Below are 18,323 nucleotides of genomic sequence, written 5' to 3'. Positions count from 1 at the left end.
TTTAAGTTGTTGACGTAAAACATTTGGTTCACTGTAATTAAAAACACTTTTGAAAACAAACACTAGCTTTTCATCCTAATTTGGGACATATCTCTCTCCTTCTTTTTTTCTTTTCCTGAAATGCTATAAAGCTTTCGTTGGAGGAAAAAATAAAATCACTTATTGCCCTTTCCTTGTTTAAGTGCCTATGAAGTTTATCTTTTCATTGGCACCTCTTCAGAACAGATCTTTTGACCCTTTTTCAGATTGAGATTGACTCTTTGGTCTATCTTCATTGTTATTTCTATCCTTATGATCTCTCTCTCAGGTTGTAGGAGAAGAAAGAGAATGATTGTGTGTCATAGTGGAAGAAGTGATTCTGTGAATAGAGCAGGAAGACTAGGAAAAAGAGGGAGCAAAGACAGACACCTTCACAAAGACAGGCAAATGCGATGTCGCAAAACAAAGCAGGATTAAACAAGGAATAGGGAGGTGTGTGCTGCAGGTTCTTTAAGTCGAGGCCACATAGCATCCATGGAGAAATGGAACCAGAGAAGAATGCTAAGAAAGGAATGATCTAGTCAAAGTCATCGGTAGGTTTTCTGAGAGGCACCACTGTACAAATGTCTGCTCCTCACTCCAGAGAAGTCTTCTGGTGGGAGGCAGGGCAGAGAAATATCTGTCTTGCTAAAGAATAAGGGGAGAATGGAAAAACATGCACTCCAGAAGTTCTGTGACAAAGGGACCTTATGGTGTCTGGGTTATTTCTAGAGTAGCAGAAATCCACAGGACTAGAAATTATGACAGAGCTTTTTTTGTAAGTGCTGGGAAAACATCCCACCCACTCATTGTCCCTAGAGGACATTCTGGATTCAAAGGTTGGCAATCCATACTGAATAGCATCTTTGAATAACTTGTTTTGCATGAAGAATAGCCACCTGGCATCCCTGGAGGTACTGACAATAGGATCATTCAGCAAAAGAGAAAGAAGTAGATGTGGGTGGTGTTCATGTAATTTCTCTGAAATCTACCTTAGATATGTCAGGTTCCATGTTTTGGGACAGTTGTAAGAAAATGGGAGCTGAAATTCCTTGCTGGGCCTCTGAAGGTCTCAAAATGCAATGTTGGAAATTTGAACCTGGAAGTTTGAGTTCACTGAGCTCACTAGTCTCATTTGAACCTGTCAGAGTTGTATCACTTCCAGACCTTTGTAAACTGTATTTCAGGGTTCAGTTGACCAACCTCATACAAACAATGCCTGACATGATTAGCACAGTATTAGTTTTCACCTTCTTTAAAATACAGAACAAATAGTTCATTTATTGGGCAAACAAGCAAACTGTTTTCTTTTGGCTGTTTCTCCTGCTGCCTGATGAAGCTCATCTGTGGTGAAATAAATATTAGACATAAATCCCAATAGAAGAAAACACATCTTTTCTTAATAATCCTGCACATTTAGGCGAATTATTTAAAAGGTTCCAGATGCTTAATCTGTTGCTAATTTGTTCATTCTTATTTGGACTTAGATTAAATTGCTTTATTTCTGAAAGAACAATTCCATCTTACTACTCACATTAATATATAGTCTTAGTTCTGTTATAATCCTATAGGTTCAGTTGGCATTTCTACAATTGTAAAAATGGCATTGATGCATTTTAAGAAATAGGTGACGCAATTATAATACCTTCATCTATTTGCAGTTGATGAATTTTGCACAATGCCAATCTCATGAGTTATGTAAACTAGCAGTAGCATGATTTCAGAAAAAAAGATAGCAAAAGTCTGAGTAATATGTATCTCCTCAGGACCTCAGGGAACTTGAATTAATTGCAGCTCCAGCTTTAGTTATCAGTTGTATCTGGGGAAAGGATACTGCATGATCTTGCATAAAAGCACCAGAGAACAAGCTCCAAAAGTCGGAAAAAATACATTTCGAGCCTGAAACCATAGCCCACTAATTAAGCTCACTGACTTGCATATGTGTGTGTGTATTTAGTTTGTGGGGCTCTATGGGAAGGTTTCATGCTTATAAACACTGTAGGTGAGCATCATCTTCTTCAGCATCTCTGTTTTCTGGTTCCTGAGGAGTCATGGACTAGTGAAAACAAAAAGGAGGAAGGGAAAGTTCAGCTCCCTCAGAAGGAGAAGAATGATGGGAAGCTTACTTAGCAAACGCAGCTCCTAAAGCAGGAGCACATATCTCAGACATCAGACACTTCCTTTATTCCCTCAGTCAGTGCCAGGTAACAAAGTTTTCTGAGCTTGCTGATTTGGATGGACTGCCGTTTGTTGGGCTGATATTACTAGGTTGGAACCTCTGGGTAGTCATGGTTGTGTTTAGGACATGGAGCTCTGAGGGCCCTTAGCAATCATTTCGTTAGAGTGATGTCTAGGTTGCAAGACTTTGTAGACTTAGTACTTCTGGTTTTTGGCCTGATATCAAGTGACAGAATGCCTTAGATCATTGGTTCATAATCTTGTCTTATTGGAAGGCATATTTACTTGCCTGTAAGGTCTACAGGTCAGATTTCCTTGCTTTGCCTGTTGGTGTCAAGGACACAAATTATATGTCTGTTGACTCAGGAAGTCACACTTCCCAGCTGGAGGTCAAGGGACAGACCACTATTTGATTTGCTACTTATGTCATGTGAATATAGAAGATTTCGCTGGGAACACAGGGGTTAGCAGCTCTGTTGGGTTGCCCTGCTATGGACAAGTGAAACTAGCTTTGTGCAGTGCTAGCTCAGCTTGTCTCACTAGCTCCTTCGCTTTGTGCCAAGGCGCTGGCTGCTGTGAAGGTCATTGGTCTGGTTACGTTCTAGGTATAGATTTCTGTGAGGTAATCATCATAAAACAAATACTCTTTCATTTGATAAGGAGCACGTCTTCAGTAGACAATGTTCCCCTGAAATGGTGCTAAGATTGTTGTATTTGCTCACGAGTTAGTGTGTGGATACATGATGAGAGAATCATTTACTTACATGATTCTAACTCTACTCACATCCTGTCAGTATTCACTGATAATGAATTCAGTTTTTAACTTCTCTTACTAGTAATTTGAGGAAAATACATGAGATTTATCAGCATATGGCATTTTTCTGAAAAACAAGAAAAGGATGTAGAAAAAGTTCTCAGCACTTTAAATTAGTTTAAAACCACAAAGATGATAGGCATCACAGGAAAAAAAAATGCAGGAATTAAGCTTAGAAGGGAACCCATGAAGAGATCTAGTTCCTCCACTGTGCTCCAAAGCAGGATCTGCTATACCCAGTGTCATGTTTGCCAGATGTTTCTTTAACCTGTTCTTAAAAATCTTCGGTAATGAAGATGCCACAGTCTCCATAGGGAACTTGTCCCAGGCCTTACCTATGCCTGTTTGAAGGATTCAAGGATTTACTGTTCCAAGGATTTTCTCCATGTCCAAGCTAAGTCTTCCTGTTAGTAATTTAAGCCTCTATTTGCTTTTTACCTATATCAGTAATAGCCATAAAGATTGCTCATCCATTACCTTTACATACATTTCTTTTAAAATACTTTTTGCTTTAATTTTGATATAATCTGATTTCCTCTATTGCCCAAGTAATAGGATTTCACTAAATGAATCCTTTGTCTTTTGAAAGCTGCCAGGCATGTGGAATGGAACATGAGTGTGAGATCTCTGCTAAAGTTCTCTCTGGCCCTGTACTACCTTTCCTCCCACTAACTCATGATTGAATGGAAAGTTCAGAGACTGACTGTACTACACAATGACACAATTTGGGGAGACTGTTTATTTTGGTACTATTTTGTCTCACTGGGCAACATAACTGTTTTGTGTGTGTGTGTATGTAATGATGATATGAAGCTCTGACATTTCAGCAGATGCCTGTCACAGCTCTGGTTGCCCAAATCACAGGCCGCTTAGTTGAAACTTCATCTAAAGACAAGCCTGCAACGTAGGTGGCCTAGGCCATATCTGTCACCTCCATTTTAGCCACATGCCATATGCTAGTCAGAGTAACGGGACATGTAATAGAACCCTTTATATCAGATTTGTGTCAACAGAGGATTCTCAACAAATCCTTGCAATTTTCCCTTGGACAGAGTCTACCTTGAAAGTCTTCCAGCAGTCCAGTGCAAAGTAGTTGCAGCAAATGAGAGGATCAGTCTGCATATTTCTGGGAACTTTGAGGAAATACTACATTGATGACTTCACACTGAAAGCTGTTTTCCAGAAGAAACTCTTAACTTCTGTTGAAATTTGGTTATAACATGGGTTTTAAATGCAAGATTCCATGTTACTGTAAATGCTTTGTGGTCTTCGGGATGTAGTTGGAACAGTGTCAGAATAGGAAGGGATGTAGATAAACATTGTTACATGGCAGTGTTGAGTTCTTCTGTGCTCTGCAGTAGGAGGTCTGAGTCTTCTGCACAGGCCAGCGCAGTGGGTGATGATGCCCCAGGATGCAAAAGACATTTCAGTAGTGTAAAACCACAGGTGGTGCATGGCAATAAAATGCTGTATGAGAGGCCTGAAAGGACCTTTACCTCTCTTATAGCCTTGCCTCTGATTGGAACGTGTCTATTTCTCCTAAGTATTTCTGTCCTTGTTTCCACAGCTTACCTATATGACCTAGTTTATTGATAATCTTAGTAACAGAATCTTACCCACTTTCTGTGACAATAGCAGAAGTTCAGAAAATCTTCAGCTTAGTATGGAGACTTTGAACAAGTCTCTGAAGGGAAACGGAGCATCCCAAATCACCCTGTTAGGCTCACGAATTCTTTCCAGAGGTCCTTTCAGTGGCCTCATATCCAGTCGGTTTAGGGATCCTTTCTCTAATTCTAGAAATAGTACAGGTAGGGTAAAGTCTGGTCTGTCCTCACCCAAAGGTGTTTACGTTCCCATATTGTTCTTGCTCTCCCATATGTAAACAACTGCCATAAATGCAACCTGGTCCTTTGCTATATGTGAATGCCAGATTTTTTCAAACTAAATTCGTTAGAGGGCTGATTTTTCACGTGCTACTCACTTAGTTCATTCTGTGGAATTCAAGTGTGTTGAATTTACTCTCATGAAGATTGTGCATGCATTAAGATATTTATCTTTTCACTTCCTATGGGGATGATCCAAGTGTAAATTACCACTATTTCTATTCTCTTCAAATTCTCTTTCAGGCAGTAACTTGCTGCTCTCCAAGAATTTATTTAATATAACTTTTTTCTTTACTGATCATTATTGCTGTTTCTAGTTATTTTCCTAGTTGTGTCGGCCTTAATTTGTCCTCCTTGAATCTCATTCTATTTCATGTTGTATTTCTTACTTCTCACCAGCCCAGTGTTTGAGTCTCTGTCCTCTTCACTATTCACAACATTTCCTAATTTAGTATCATCTGCAAATTCAATTGACATGACTTCCAGAGTCATTACTATGTTAAATATAGGACAAACAGTACACCAGTCACTGACTAGATACTACATCACTATTTCATGCATAGATTGCCAGTATTTCTGACTCTTCCATTTTTCTGGTATGAGACTACCTAAATTTATTTTGTTGATATATCTACTCTATTTTTGTTCAGAATAGGAAAGAATCAGATAAGAATTTTTGAGAGAATAAAATGTGAAACATTGTTTCCTACATTTTCCAATTTTGCGACCTTCTTTTGTATTAAATTGAGCTGGATCATTTCAAGACAGCTTTCAGTAGATCTACATATTGCTGCCAACTACCAACACAACTACTTCTTAAAGAAAAAAAGATGATGAATGATCTGGAGTGCTGGTGGGAAGGAGCTCCCTAGAGATCTTTGTGTGTTTTCTATACAGCTTTAACACATATGTAGAACTTAAATAAATATTACCTAATTCAGCCTAGTGCATGGGTAGTTATTATTTCCCTGTTTGGAAATCAGAAAAGACTTGGATTTAGACTGCTAGGATCTTTTGCTCTCCATCTTATATTTAGAACTGGGAGACTTTCAAACAACTTTGTATGGAAGTTGTTGGTGGCTTAGTGGAAAGCAGTTAAGAGGTGTCTGCCAGTCAGCTTTGGTCTGATATCTCTAACACCTTGTCTTGAAAAAAACCTCAAAACTTCAAGTGAGCCGACATTGTGATTTCATGGTTTGAAACTCTAGTTTTGGGAGCACTGGGAAGTATTGTACTTCATGAGACGTGACCGCCAATTTTATAATGTCAAAAATGTGTATAATTTACAAAAATAAATTTATCATTGAGTTTACATTTTGGAAAAATGAAAATTGATACAAACACTGATGGTCCCAATTCCCTGAAATCAGAGCTCTCAAAAGTCTAAAAATAATGCTAATAGTACTATAATGTACGTCTCTCATTACTCTTCCAACTCCATTAATCTCTGATTTCTGTCTTTGCCTTCCAGTGTTTCATTGCCATCTTTTTCTTACTATTCTATTCTCTTCCACTCTTGCATCACGTTTTGGGGAGAGCCTATGTGCGTGTCTGTGTGTGTGTGAAGATACAGGAGTTCATTATGGATATCTACTCAATATAGGCTTTCTCCATAATCAGCCAAAAGAAATACTCTTCCTAGACACGGGCTCAGACCAAGAGCCAGGTGGGATTCTCTGATTCTTCCCTCTGGAAGTGGCTGTTTCTACACCGACTGCAGAGGAAGCTGGTAACAATTATTCCTGCTATAGTGAAGTGAGGCTTCATGAGTGCCTTCTTCACCTACTCTGCTTCTGTCTGTGTAACACATCTGGTGTCTCTGTTTCCCACCTCTCAGTCCATGTTCATTTTGTGTGCTCACGGTATGGTGATGCATATCTAGTATTTGTTCAAGAGACAATGCAGAAATTCTGCACCAATAAATTTCACTGTCTGGCTTTAAACAGTCAGGTAGAGTGGCTTACTGGGAGAAAGTGCATGGGTAGGACTCCTGTACCTCTGAAATGTGTCCTTTTTGGAGCAGACACAGAGGGAGCTGAAGGCTGCTTTGCTCTTGTACCCCCTCCCCATCATTCCAGTCTTCCATTTGTTGATTGCTTACTCAGAACCCTTCTTTGCACGTCATCCACATATTATTGGCAAAAGTTTGCCTTTGCAGTTTGTGTTCTGTGATTGAGTGTCAATTTTTATAGCATATTCAAAAGTTAGAATACAAGCTTAATTAACATTTTACAGCTGGTAATAAATGCTCTGGAGTCAGGGAAAGAATCTAGCATAGCCACATCCCTTTTTAATTCTTTCCCTGCTTCTCAAACATTTCATGACCAACTTGAAAATGTTGCTAAAAATTTATACCACTTCACTCTCCTCTGCTGCTGGAGCGATCATTCACAGTTTGTGTAAGCTAAATTTGAAATTGCAAACAAAGGAAACCGATAATGTGTTGCATGCCTTTTTCTCCCACTTTGTGCGGGGATAAGTGACTTCACATGGTGTAACACAATGGTGAATCTGGTTTTAAGTGCGCGACGCCAAAGCCTTGGGGTGAGATTCTGCTTCATTGAAGCCACTGGGACTTTTGCAATTGATTCCACAGGAGCAAGAATTTCAGCCTAGATTCTTCAAGCTAGGAAAGCTAGGACACTGGCCCAGATTTGGGCCAGACAAGCTTCAAGGAAACATAAAAAGGACATCTTTCCTCAGAGTCTAACACTAAATATATCTCATCCAGAACTGAAATTATACGCTCAGTTAAATTTTTTAATTGTGTTCCCTTCACATTAAGGAACTAAAACACGTAGATTAGAGAAGTAACAAGACTATTAAATGTTGCTAAGAGACTCCCACATAAAGAATTGTAATTTGAGCTTTGACAATTGCAAAATTGCCAACTGGCTTAGTTCCATCGGGCCCAAGTTCCTTGTATTAAAGTGTATAATGGTGACTAAATGAGTGATTTTACAGATAAGTTTCAGGTAAACTGTTGTCTGTCTGAGACAAACACACTTGAAGTTACAAGAGATAACATAATTTCGGACCTTTTTGTGTTTTAGAGAGAGATACTGCAAGTAGTTAAGTATTTGATTATGTAACCAACACCTTTTAAAAGGACTTACACAGAAAAGATAGTCCTATACTTAAAATAATATACAGAGAGAAACTTTTAAAATCACTACCAATATTAAAATTGTGCTGATTTATGGGAACTAGTAAGAAGTAAATTTTTTTTGCTGAAAAATTACACTGGATACATTGTTTTAAAATGTGGTGGTTTTAATAGTCCATTAACTTCTCCATCAGATGTTCACAGTTTATACAAGAAGGTGTGAAACCAGATTAACTATTAGAGTAATGGTGCTCTGGATTCTAGGGTAAAAAGTGGTTGCAAATCCAGGTAACCACAGGACGATGTGAGGTAGGATTATTGCTGATTATTGATTTTTTCCTAAAGCCAGTCTTTGAAACTCACCTTGTTCTCCCTTTGTTTCATGTGCCTGATAGGTCTCTGTCTAGTCAATATCAGAGCATATTAGATTGACCTAATCACACAAATTAAAGTAGGCACACGTCTGGCTCAGAATCTGTCTTCCTTATGCATGACTATATTTATATAAGCGTATTTTAAAGCCATGTGTGGCATTTCATTGCCTTCTTTGAGAAAGCCCAGGAGTTACGTTAAAAAACACCAGCTGAGCAGGTAACAGGATATCCATTCATGGCATGAACTTAATTTGTGGCATTCCACTATCATCTTCCTTACAACAGACCTGAGTACCTCTGTCAGTCAGTGGCTTTGGAAATCCCACCAGATGTCCAAGTGTATTTGTACATCTGGCCCTCTGCCTTCTCAGGATCAGACTCATTATGATTTATTAATCATCTACTAAGAGCATTGATAAACAATGAATATTTATGACTACAGATGTAACCCTATTGTTTGTGTAAATTATAGTGTTTTTCTGGTAATGTTCTGAATGGCTTCATGTTTACATAAATAATTCATACTTGTAAAGCCATATGTTAAACTGTCATTGTAAAAAAAGAAGTGCTGCCAGTTTTCACTTGAACCATATGTAAATATCAAGAAGTTGATTTTAAACAGTGATATAAAGACTAAGCACCTTAATGCCATTTACGCAATAGCGATTGCAATATGCTACAACGCACTAGATGCATTAGGATGAGCATCAAAGGCAAAATAAGCTTTATATACAGCAGAGAAAGGGACTATTTTTATTTCTGAATAAACTACATTGTATTAAATTAACCAAATCTAGCTTTATAAATTTAAATTACAGTGATAGCAGACTCCCAGCCTTTTGTCATTATTTCTAAGTGAATAAAGCAGCTTGAAATATTTCCCTGAAACTACTGCAAGGAGCATTAATTTTTTATCTTTGAAAAGAAGATAGAATTTTCAGTAACATTGTCATATGTGTATGTGATTTTGAGATCTTCTGACCCTACCTGTCTACACACCCTACAGCTGATAGTTATCTCCTGATATAGTCTAGGTACATGCTGTTGCTGCTGAGGGAAAATCAGTAAGAAATCTAGATGACATGTTGCAGCTTACTCTTATTCCAGCAGTACTGGCATGGTTGGGCAAATGGCCACATTCATCATACCTCGGAGAACTTTGATAATAGATTTCATCTATGAACTGTAGCTCATATCTCAGTTCTAATTTAATAATCATAGCGAGTTTTAAGAAAGGCATTCATGGCATGCATGTGATATACATTTACACACATATATATACGTCAAGTGGTATTTATATTCAAATATACACTTATAAATACATTCTTTGAGAAGGTTCAGAATGTAGTGTTTAGACTGACAAGGACTAGAAAGTACTTGGATTAGCAGATCATTTCCTCCATTCTGCCAGTGCCTTTGTTGACAGAGAAGAGGCTGGTGTCTTCTTTTCCACCAGGCTTCCTTGTGCTTCATGACTGGAAGCATGGCCCTCACCTAATACAGTAACCATCACATGGTATATCTGGTCCTGTGGAAGGGATGTGCATGTGTGTATCTTGAGGCAGAGACTTGGCTACTCACACATGCTTTCATAAGCCTTGTTATGTGAAAGGCCAAATGAGTGGCCCATGTCAGGACTGTAGCCTGTGGGAGATTTGTTTCCAATGACATTGTGGATGAAAAAGCACAGCTGTGGGCTTGCCGGATTTTTCCCATTCTGCTGAGTGGTCTAAGCTAGCAGAAAAGCCAAGAGGTGGCCTGATCACAGTCTGTAAGAACCCACAGCGAAAACCAAAAATCTGTCAGTAGATGCTCTTAACTGACGAATTTGCAGTTAAATTCCAATACTGGAAGATGCAGATAGGCAAATTCAGCCTGGAAATAAGCCATACATTTTCAATAGCTAGGATAATTAACAATTGGAATGACCTAATAAAGCTTGTGACTGTACATCACAGAAATGCTCAAGCTGTGATTAGAGGTTTCTCTAAAAAGAATGTTAGCTAAAACAAATTTATTAGTCTTATAGCAAAAATCACCTCAAGGAACTTCTGTGGTTACAAAGGAGACCAAGACTGGGTGGTTAACAATAACCTTGCTTAGCCTTAAATTCCATTAATTTCCATGATTCCAGTACTGAGCCTTGCACACAGTTCTCGTAGCTCTCTATTCTGCATTGCTTCCGCAAATGATTTAGAGTGTGTCCATTAAGCTCCACTGAAAGCTATTGGAGTATCTGTTCTATTCTTCATGTTTCAAAGCCAGTAAAAAGTTTTTAATTAAAGGTTTTTCAGTCCTTCAGCTGGTTCCAGATGAGTCTTGGCAGTTCATTTTCCATGTGCAAGCCTGAAACAGAACATTGCTTACAAAACAGAGTCATCTCTACTGTTAAAATGCCATTACTGCTTTCTAAGTGTGAAGAATAGAAAATGTTCTCTCTTTTAATGGTTCTTAAATCAAAAACTCTTTCAGCTTCTGTGGGAGAGTGAAGGTAGAGCTGCTAGGGATAGATTCAAACTGGGATAGACACAGGCATTGGCAGATGCCCAGGGTGGCAGCATCTTTCCTCCTAGATGTTTGAGGCCCAGTGGTCCCTAATACAAACTGGAACAGTTCCATGAACTTGTCCAACAAGTTTCTTAGCTGTAATTATCACTGTGGGCCACATCCCACAAATCCCAAAAATGCTCATGTGCCTTGATTGTGCTTTCTTTTGTGTCGCCACCCTGGAATCGACTGTCTTCCAAAACTGCCTGTGCTGCAGGTTTTTTCTGGCTTTTAACTTCTTTTCACACCCAAATAGCTCTGAAGTATCCTTTTCTCCTTGACTTTATGTTATTTCATTCACAAAGTAAAATTATAGGGACCCTTTATTTCAGAAGAATATAATTTCATTCCTTGTCTTGAGCCTGCAGTACGTACGCAATATTTTGGGTGTTACTCAAGTAGAGAAGAGCTGTATTTGATACCACAATTATTATTTCTAGATGCTCATTTGGACAGCACAGTTTTTACGCAAATTAAACCTTTTGTTTCTACTAAGAGAAGTGTAGTTATAGAAATGACATTTACTTTTTCGATGCTTCCTGGTCATACTTAGAGATGAACTTCTGGATTTTGTCATCAGAGATATAGTTTTGCAGCTTTTTGCTGTTGCTAGCTGTGCAAGACCTCAGGAAGCCAAGAGAGAGGGTTCCTGGATTCTGTTCTTCCCTGAGCATCTCCTACTAAGTCCTAGTCAATTATTGCAGCTCTGTGCAAGTCTAGTGAAGTCATTGGAGTCGCCCAGGTGCGACCACACTGAAGAGCTTGAATTTCAGAACTGGAGTTGCAAAGGAGGATGCAGAAGAGAAAAAGTATGTTGCTTAACTCCCCAAGTGCAGGTTGAGCTGGCATGGCTGATGGTTAGAAACAGCTGCTTTGAGGAGATGTTCTCTTGTGGGAAAATATAAATAAATAATTTAAATACTTGTGATTGATCAAACTGACTGTGGTTTAATTGGCAGAGAAACATAGAACTGTTTTTACAAAGCCACTTTGTGCTGTCCAAGTGCAGTATATTTCCAGGTTTCCACAGCTCAGAGGCCCACCTGAGGATGCAGAGCTGCATATGTTGGATCTTTGCCATGTAAGGTAACTCAAAAAGAAATAAACCGCCCAGTAAAACCTAGATGGTGTTTAATTTTGTTGGGTTTATTTTCCAAATTTTTTTTTAATTTTATTTTTATTTTGTTATAGTAAATAATTGTATTCCTGCGTGGAATACATTTAAGATCACATTAAATATTAAACTAGGAACACATCACTACATCCAGAACAACAGCTATTTTTTCCTCCGATACAATGGCAGATACATCACTGTATTTAAAGAAACTGAAAGGAAGATTTTAAAATATATCATTTTGTTTATCTTGTTCACCACAAAAATATAATCTCTATCATGAGGTTTTCTGTCTGCCTATAAGTATTTCCCTGCAATACAGTTTCTCTTGGGGAATATTCCACAGTGTAATACATGTCATCAATATTATTCTTCAGATGATCAGTTTCATCTTGTTACGTCAGTAAATGCATACCCCTCTTGGACTGCTCCAGACAGATTCCCTGTATGCTCAGCTGAGTTTTCATCAACCTTCAGGAAAGCTTTCCTACTCCCATCTAAAATCTAGGCAATGTTCTGTGATGTACCTTGTTGATTAGAATGGGGTATGTGCCGTATCCTATGAGAAACCTATGGATGAATTCCACTAACTTAGAAGAAAACCACACTTGCGGCAGTGTGCAAGTGTAATATTTTGATCGCAGACAAGGTGTTCTGGTACCTGACAGTACAGTCTTTTAGCGGCTAGATGGCACTATTGCCAGAGAGTAGAATCAGGTGCGATAGAAAATACCAAGCGAATTTACAGATTTGGTTTTCTTAGCAAAGGCTGTAACAGAAAGCAGCTTTCAGCTGCCTGCTATATTGATTTAGATTTCAGAATTTGGTTTGCGCCATGTATGTTGTCTATGTAACTCAGTAATGTTTTCGTCCAGTTTTTTCTTTCTTCTCATAATGGCGTAACGACTCAGGCGTGTTGTTCAGATGTCCCTTTGGCTGAGTGCTACAGAGAATGGCAAACTCATGGCAAAGTCACCTAAGATTAAAGGAAGCACATGCCTGAAAGAGAAAGCTGACTAGATGGCGTGCTGATCTTCTCTTCCTTCCTTTACCCACTTGTCCTTTCCCATGGTCACCCTCTCCTCTCTCTTCCTAATTTCCTCCTTTGTGTCATTCATTGCAAGAAGAGGCTGAGAAAGTGCTGCTGAAGTGCCTGTCACTCCACTGAGCTCTGGTCAACCTGCATCGCCTTGTTCAGTGTCCAAAAGCAAACGTGAATTTCTTTATGCCGTTGCACCAACACCACAGATGTATTGGGTGCTGGTGCCCAGGCACTGGTAGCGGTGGCTGCAGGGATAGATTTCTGTGAGGAGTGGCTGGGGCAGCTCCAACAGACCCACTGCAGGGCACAGCTGAGCCCCTCAGCAAGATGGTGGCACCTCTGGGAAAGTGCCTGCAAGATGGGGTAAAATGCTGCCTGGCAGTGAGGAGGAAGAGGAAAAAGTGTGAGAAAGAGCCCTGTGAGCAACAAAGTGAGATCAGGAGGAGGGGAGGAGGTGCTCAAGATGCCTGAGCAGAGCTTGCAGCCCCTGGAGAAACCACGGTGGAGCAGATATTTCCCTGCAGCCTACGGAAAGGGCCACCATGGAGCAGATATTCACACTGCAACCTGTGGAGGACTTCACGCCAGAGAGGGTGGGTAATTCCTGAAGAAACTGCAGCCTCTGGAGAGCCCACACTAGAGCAGGTTTATCCCGAAGGACTGCAGACCATGGAAGGACTCACTCTGGAACAGGGGAACAGTGTAAGGAGAAAGGAGTGGCAGAAAGACCTGTTATGGACTGACCCCATAACCCACCATTCCCCATCCTCCTGCACCACTTGTGGAGGGAAGTAGAAGAGTCAGGAGTGAAGGACTGAACTTGGCCTTGGGAAGAAGTTGGGAGGGAGGTGAAGCGGAAAGAGTTTTTAGTTTTGTTTTTATTTCTCACCATCCGAATCTATTTTAAAAAGTGATAAATTAAATTAATTTTCCCCAATTCGAATCTGGTTTACTGTGATAGCAATTGGTAAGATATCTTCCTGTCTTTTCCTCAACTCATAAGCTTTTTCATCTTCATTTCTCCATCCATCCTGTTGAGGAGGGAGAGTGAGAGAGAGGATGGGTGGGCATCTGGCAACTAGTCAAGGTCAACCCACCACAAGAGAAAGAACAATTTTTGTCCTGTTCAGCAAGGTAATTTTTTTTTTTAAGAAGTCCGTATTTCATTTAGTTATTCTCAGTGAAAAATCAAGATTTTAAGAATCAGTTATGCCTCTAAATCTTTATCCCAAGAACTTATTTTATGGAACTTGTCAGACACAAAGTCCTTTTGAAAAGTAGTAACTTGTGTAAAATAAGTTTTCAGGTGCTAAACCTAGGGCTTCCAAAATGACTGGTGATGCTAAATACCTCTGTGCTCTTAACACACATGCTGAGATTAAAGAGGGCAAATGCTGTAATAACTATAGTCCTTAAACTCTCCTGAAGTTGGGACCCTTAAGTGGATTAATCCTACTTTCTCTTAATGCCTAAAAATGCTTAGGCATGTCTTAGCTTCTGATACTCACCTCTAAAAGTACATGTCAATCATTGCTCAATTTTCCTAGTTTTTCTTCTTTCCTGTAACTATCCAGTTCTATCTTACTAAAAAAAAAAGAAAACCAAAACACAACCAAAAACCCCAAAACACCAAAGAGGGTAAGGCAAACAGGGCAAATAGCTATTTCTTTTTCATAATGGACAACTGTTTCTGAAGGTATTCTCTGATTTCTTAGTTGTAAGTTACTGAGGTATTATCAGGAGTCTTCCAGCACATGATATTTTTCTGTACTTAGAAAACCAGTAGATTGTGTCAGAATCCGGACTGTAGTTTCAAAATATAGTAAATGTCTTACATCACCAGAAATATTGAACAAAAAAAAACTCACAACATGAAAAAGCTTACTCATTTTGCCACTCAGGATTTGGCAAGCATGATTCATGGTACGTGAAAGTTTGATCTTGATATTATGATTTTTTATTTTCCAAAATTCTTACTACTAGAGAGATTTTTGAAGTAATTTTATTGGTCATTTTTGCCTCTTCTTGGCTCTTTTGTATAAATCACAATTTTCTCTTTCCACATCAGTAAGGTTATAAAAGATTTTCTTCTTTCCTTTAACTGCCTTGGCTAACATTAACTCATTCTGCTGTTTTGCTTCTTTGCTATTTTTCCCCTAGTGAAATTGCTAGATTTGGTATCCTTAAGGCCTTCTTGGAGTATAATCACTTAGACCTTCTTTATGTCCCCTATAGTTGCTGAGTGGTAAAAGCCAAAATGACATGAAATGCATCTGTGCTTTCACAGAAATGCTTTTTAAAGTAGCCTTCCAGCTAAATGATGAACTCCATTTATGTACTGTATGGAGTATTTATGCACTGCATGCATTGGGCCAAATTATTTGTGCTTCTGCTTGGGTTTGCTATGACCCAGTCCTGCCAACATTCTCCCAAAGGAGACATGCTTAACTTGTCTGTTTGAACAGCTGAGCTGAGAAGAGGAGATGCTGAGTAATACTACTTCCAACAGTGTTTGAGGCACCACCACAATGGCGATGGATATGTAAACAGGATCATGTCTTCGGTCTAATTCCACATCCCAGTAAACTCCATGAGAAAATTCACAGCTGCATTTCTACACATGAAGTATATACTGTATTCCTCGTGTTACTTTGGGAAAGCCTTTTACAAAGGCAAAGTACTCCCAGATTTTAATTTTTATCTGAGGACAATTGTACCTTAGAAATTGTTTATTTCAAACCTTTGACCTGAATTCTAATCTGATTCAAATTCATTTAAATTCAGAATAACTCTGGGTTAACTCCAATGTCAGTGAAGTACTAGTCTCTGGGATAGCAACAGTGGTTCACAGAAGTGCAAACAGCAGCTGGCTCTGTGTCTTTAGTTAATTTCATTATATAGTTTTAGTTTAACTTAAACAAAGTAATGACCTTATTATTATTTTAAGAAACCTATTTTGAGAGGCAGGAATCATATTTCTTATATAAATCCACTTTCAAATATCTTCTTTGGATGTACATGTTGCGAGAGATAGAGTTAGGTTTGTGTGGGGAGAGTAAAAACATACTAGATTTCACTGATCACAGTTGCTTTAAATTATGCAATGAAGAGAGAGATGCTGTTTGCACGTGAAAAAAATAAGGTTGACAGCAGAGATCACAGAGGGGGCTTGCCTTTGTAGTTTCTCTCTTCTATAGACCAAGTACCGGGAGAAGGATTGGGGTGTCTTTGCAAGAACTGTTTTAGGGGCCACGCTTGGCCAAGGTAACCATTAGACAAAAAATATGGGTTCAATGGAAGTAAGCATTCTATCATGATTTCTGTCTCGAGCACCATTCTTCTGAAGTTTTACAAGAAGCAGTTGAAAATAAATGGTTGAATTTTGCTTTGCCTGAATGTAAATTAAGGTGAATCTCAGGACTTTCTCTTGATACAATGGAATTTATTAAGAGCTGAATGTATTTTTTGAAATGTTAAAATCATAGTTACATATGACATTTTTGCAGACATTTTCTATATGTCTTATTTACACTCTTACCCTCTTTTGTCTCAAATTAAAGTCTACTTTAAAATATCAGTGTTCTAAATCTTACAATCACCTCCAAAATTACAGCAAGAGTAGGGGAACTGACAATATTTTTCAATAACGGATCTTACTATCTCTAATATTTGTTACTGCACAGTTCTGTAATTTCTGTTATTTTATCTTTGTGTTTTGCTGCAGGGTGAAAAGGAGAAGCTGACATGGAGTGACCGTATGCCTGGATATGCAGCAAACTTTGGACTAATTTTATTTATGGTAATGTAATCTGCATTTTTGCACATTTAAGTGTGAGAAACTTTGCAATGAGCATCCTGAGTGGGATCCTGAATTAGTGTTCCCAAAGATGCTAAAAATTTGAAGAAAGCTAGGGTTATAACCTACAGATTGTGAAAAATACGTGTCCTACTAGGAAGACTCATAGAGCTCAAGTGCCTACCTCCAGCTTTATTCTCTTTTTCTAAAGGCTGCTTGTGAGAGGGCTGTTGGCTGGATGACTTGCTGTAATGACAGCAGCTCGTTACTAGATGCTGTCCCTCCCACAGGTTTTCTGCTCTGTCCTCCATTATCTGATGGAGGGAAGTCCACTGTGTGTTTGCTTGCGTGCGCAGTATTGCATACGCTCTGTCGGAATGACGTTCAGAAGCGCTGAGCTTACTGAATAGATGACATACAGGTTAAACAAACGCGTTGCTGAGAAGTGTGTCCAACACACATTCAAGGATAGTCTATACTGTAGCCAAGGAAGACCATGGTATACAATCCTCATTTGAGAAGAAGAATAAGGTGTGCAGGTCAGTTAACTGTAAAGTGTGGACACCAGTGTCCCAGCAAAATTTCCAAACTGCTATAAACACACCATCAAGCTGCTAGCCTTTGTAAACAGCAATAGGAAAGCCTGGCTAACAAACCTGAAATTACATTGTCAAGGATCTTGTTATCCCTCTGGTTACTGAAATTACTGAATGAAAGCACGTATTCACATCTAGAGCCAGTTTAAACTGGCAATGAAATATGCTGGTTTACACCACAGGAGCATCTGGCATGGGACATTTACTTAGGGTCTAAATTATTTTAAAATACCTAAGTATATTTTGAATATACTGGAATCTGCATATACTGCAACAAATGCCCTGTGAAGATTTTATTTCTTTTTCTGACAGTCAAAAATATTCTGTATTCACATGGAAGTCAAATTAATGTCTGTGTTTTCATAAATACAAGTGTTTATATTTATAAAGTTATATGTATTGTATATTAAGCCTACTTTCTGTACATATTAAGTATATCATTCATATATATATGTATGTACTTAGAACATTTTGAGTGAGTTTATGATCCTGAGGCCATACAAAGCATTCACTTTTTAGACAGAACCTCTAACTGGCATCAGTTGGGACTTTGCTTAAAACAGTGTACTGAGTATGACTAAGCATGTAGCCCCGATTTAGCTTTTACAAGTCATTCTTTTGTAGACAAGGTGCTTACATGTGCTCTTGACTTTAACCACATGTTTAAATCTCGCCTAAGCATGAGCTTAAAGTGCTTTCCTGAGCCACAGCCTATGTGTTACACTCCCTGCTTGCTGTAACGTCTCAGAGAGATTGATAAAGGTAAAATGTAGAACTCCAGTTCTTCAACTTCTCTTAGTGACTAGTGGAACTGTGCTGGCTTTCACCATTTGAAGAAGTGGCCACAATGATTTT

The 18,323-nt window shown here is 38.8% G+C and overlaps 1 protein-coding gene across 1 annotated transcript in view; it reads left to right on the top strand.

The window, feature by feature from the left end:
• The window catches only part of ANO2 (anoctamin 2), a 198,399-nt gene that overhangs the window by 134,669 nt on the left and 45,407 nt on the right, over positions 1 to 18,323 (top strand). The window contains exon 15 of the mRNA XM_086610450.1: positions 16,801 to 16,875. Coding sequence (XP_086466576.1) covers positions 16,801 to 16,875 — 75 coding nt within the window. The remainder of the gene's footprint in view (positions 1 to 16,800; positions 16,876 to 18,323) is intronic.

This window comes from Tauraco erythrolophus, chromosome 4, assembly GCF_009769465.1.
Source record: "Tauraco erythrolophus isolate bTauEry1 chromosome 4, bTauEry1.pri, whole genome shotgun sequence".
Lineage (NCBI taxonomy): Eukaryota > Metazoa > Chordata > Aves > Musophagiformes > Musophagidae > Tauraco > Tauraco erythrolophus.
This window is presented reverse-complemented; position numbering and strand designations above follow the sequence as displayed.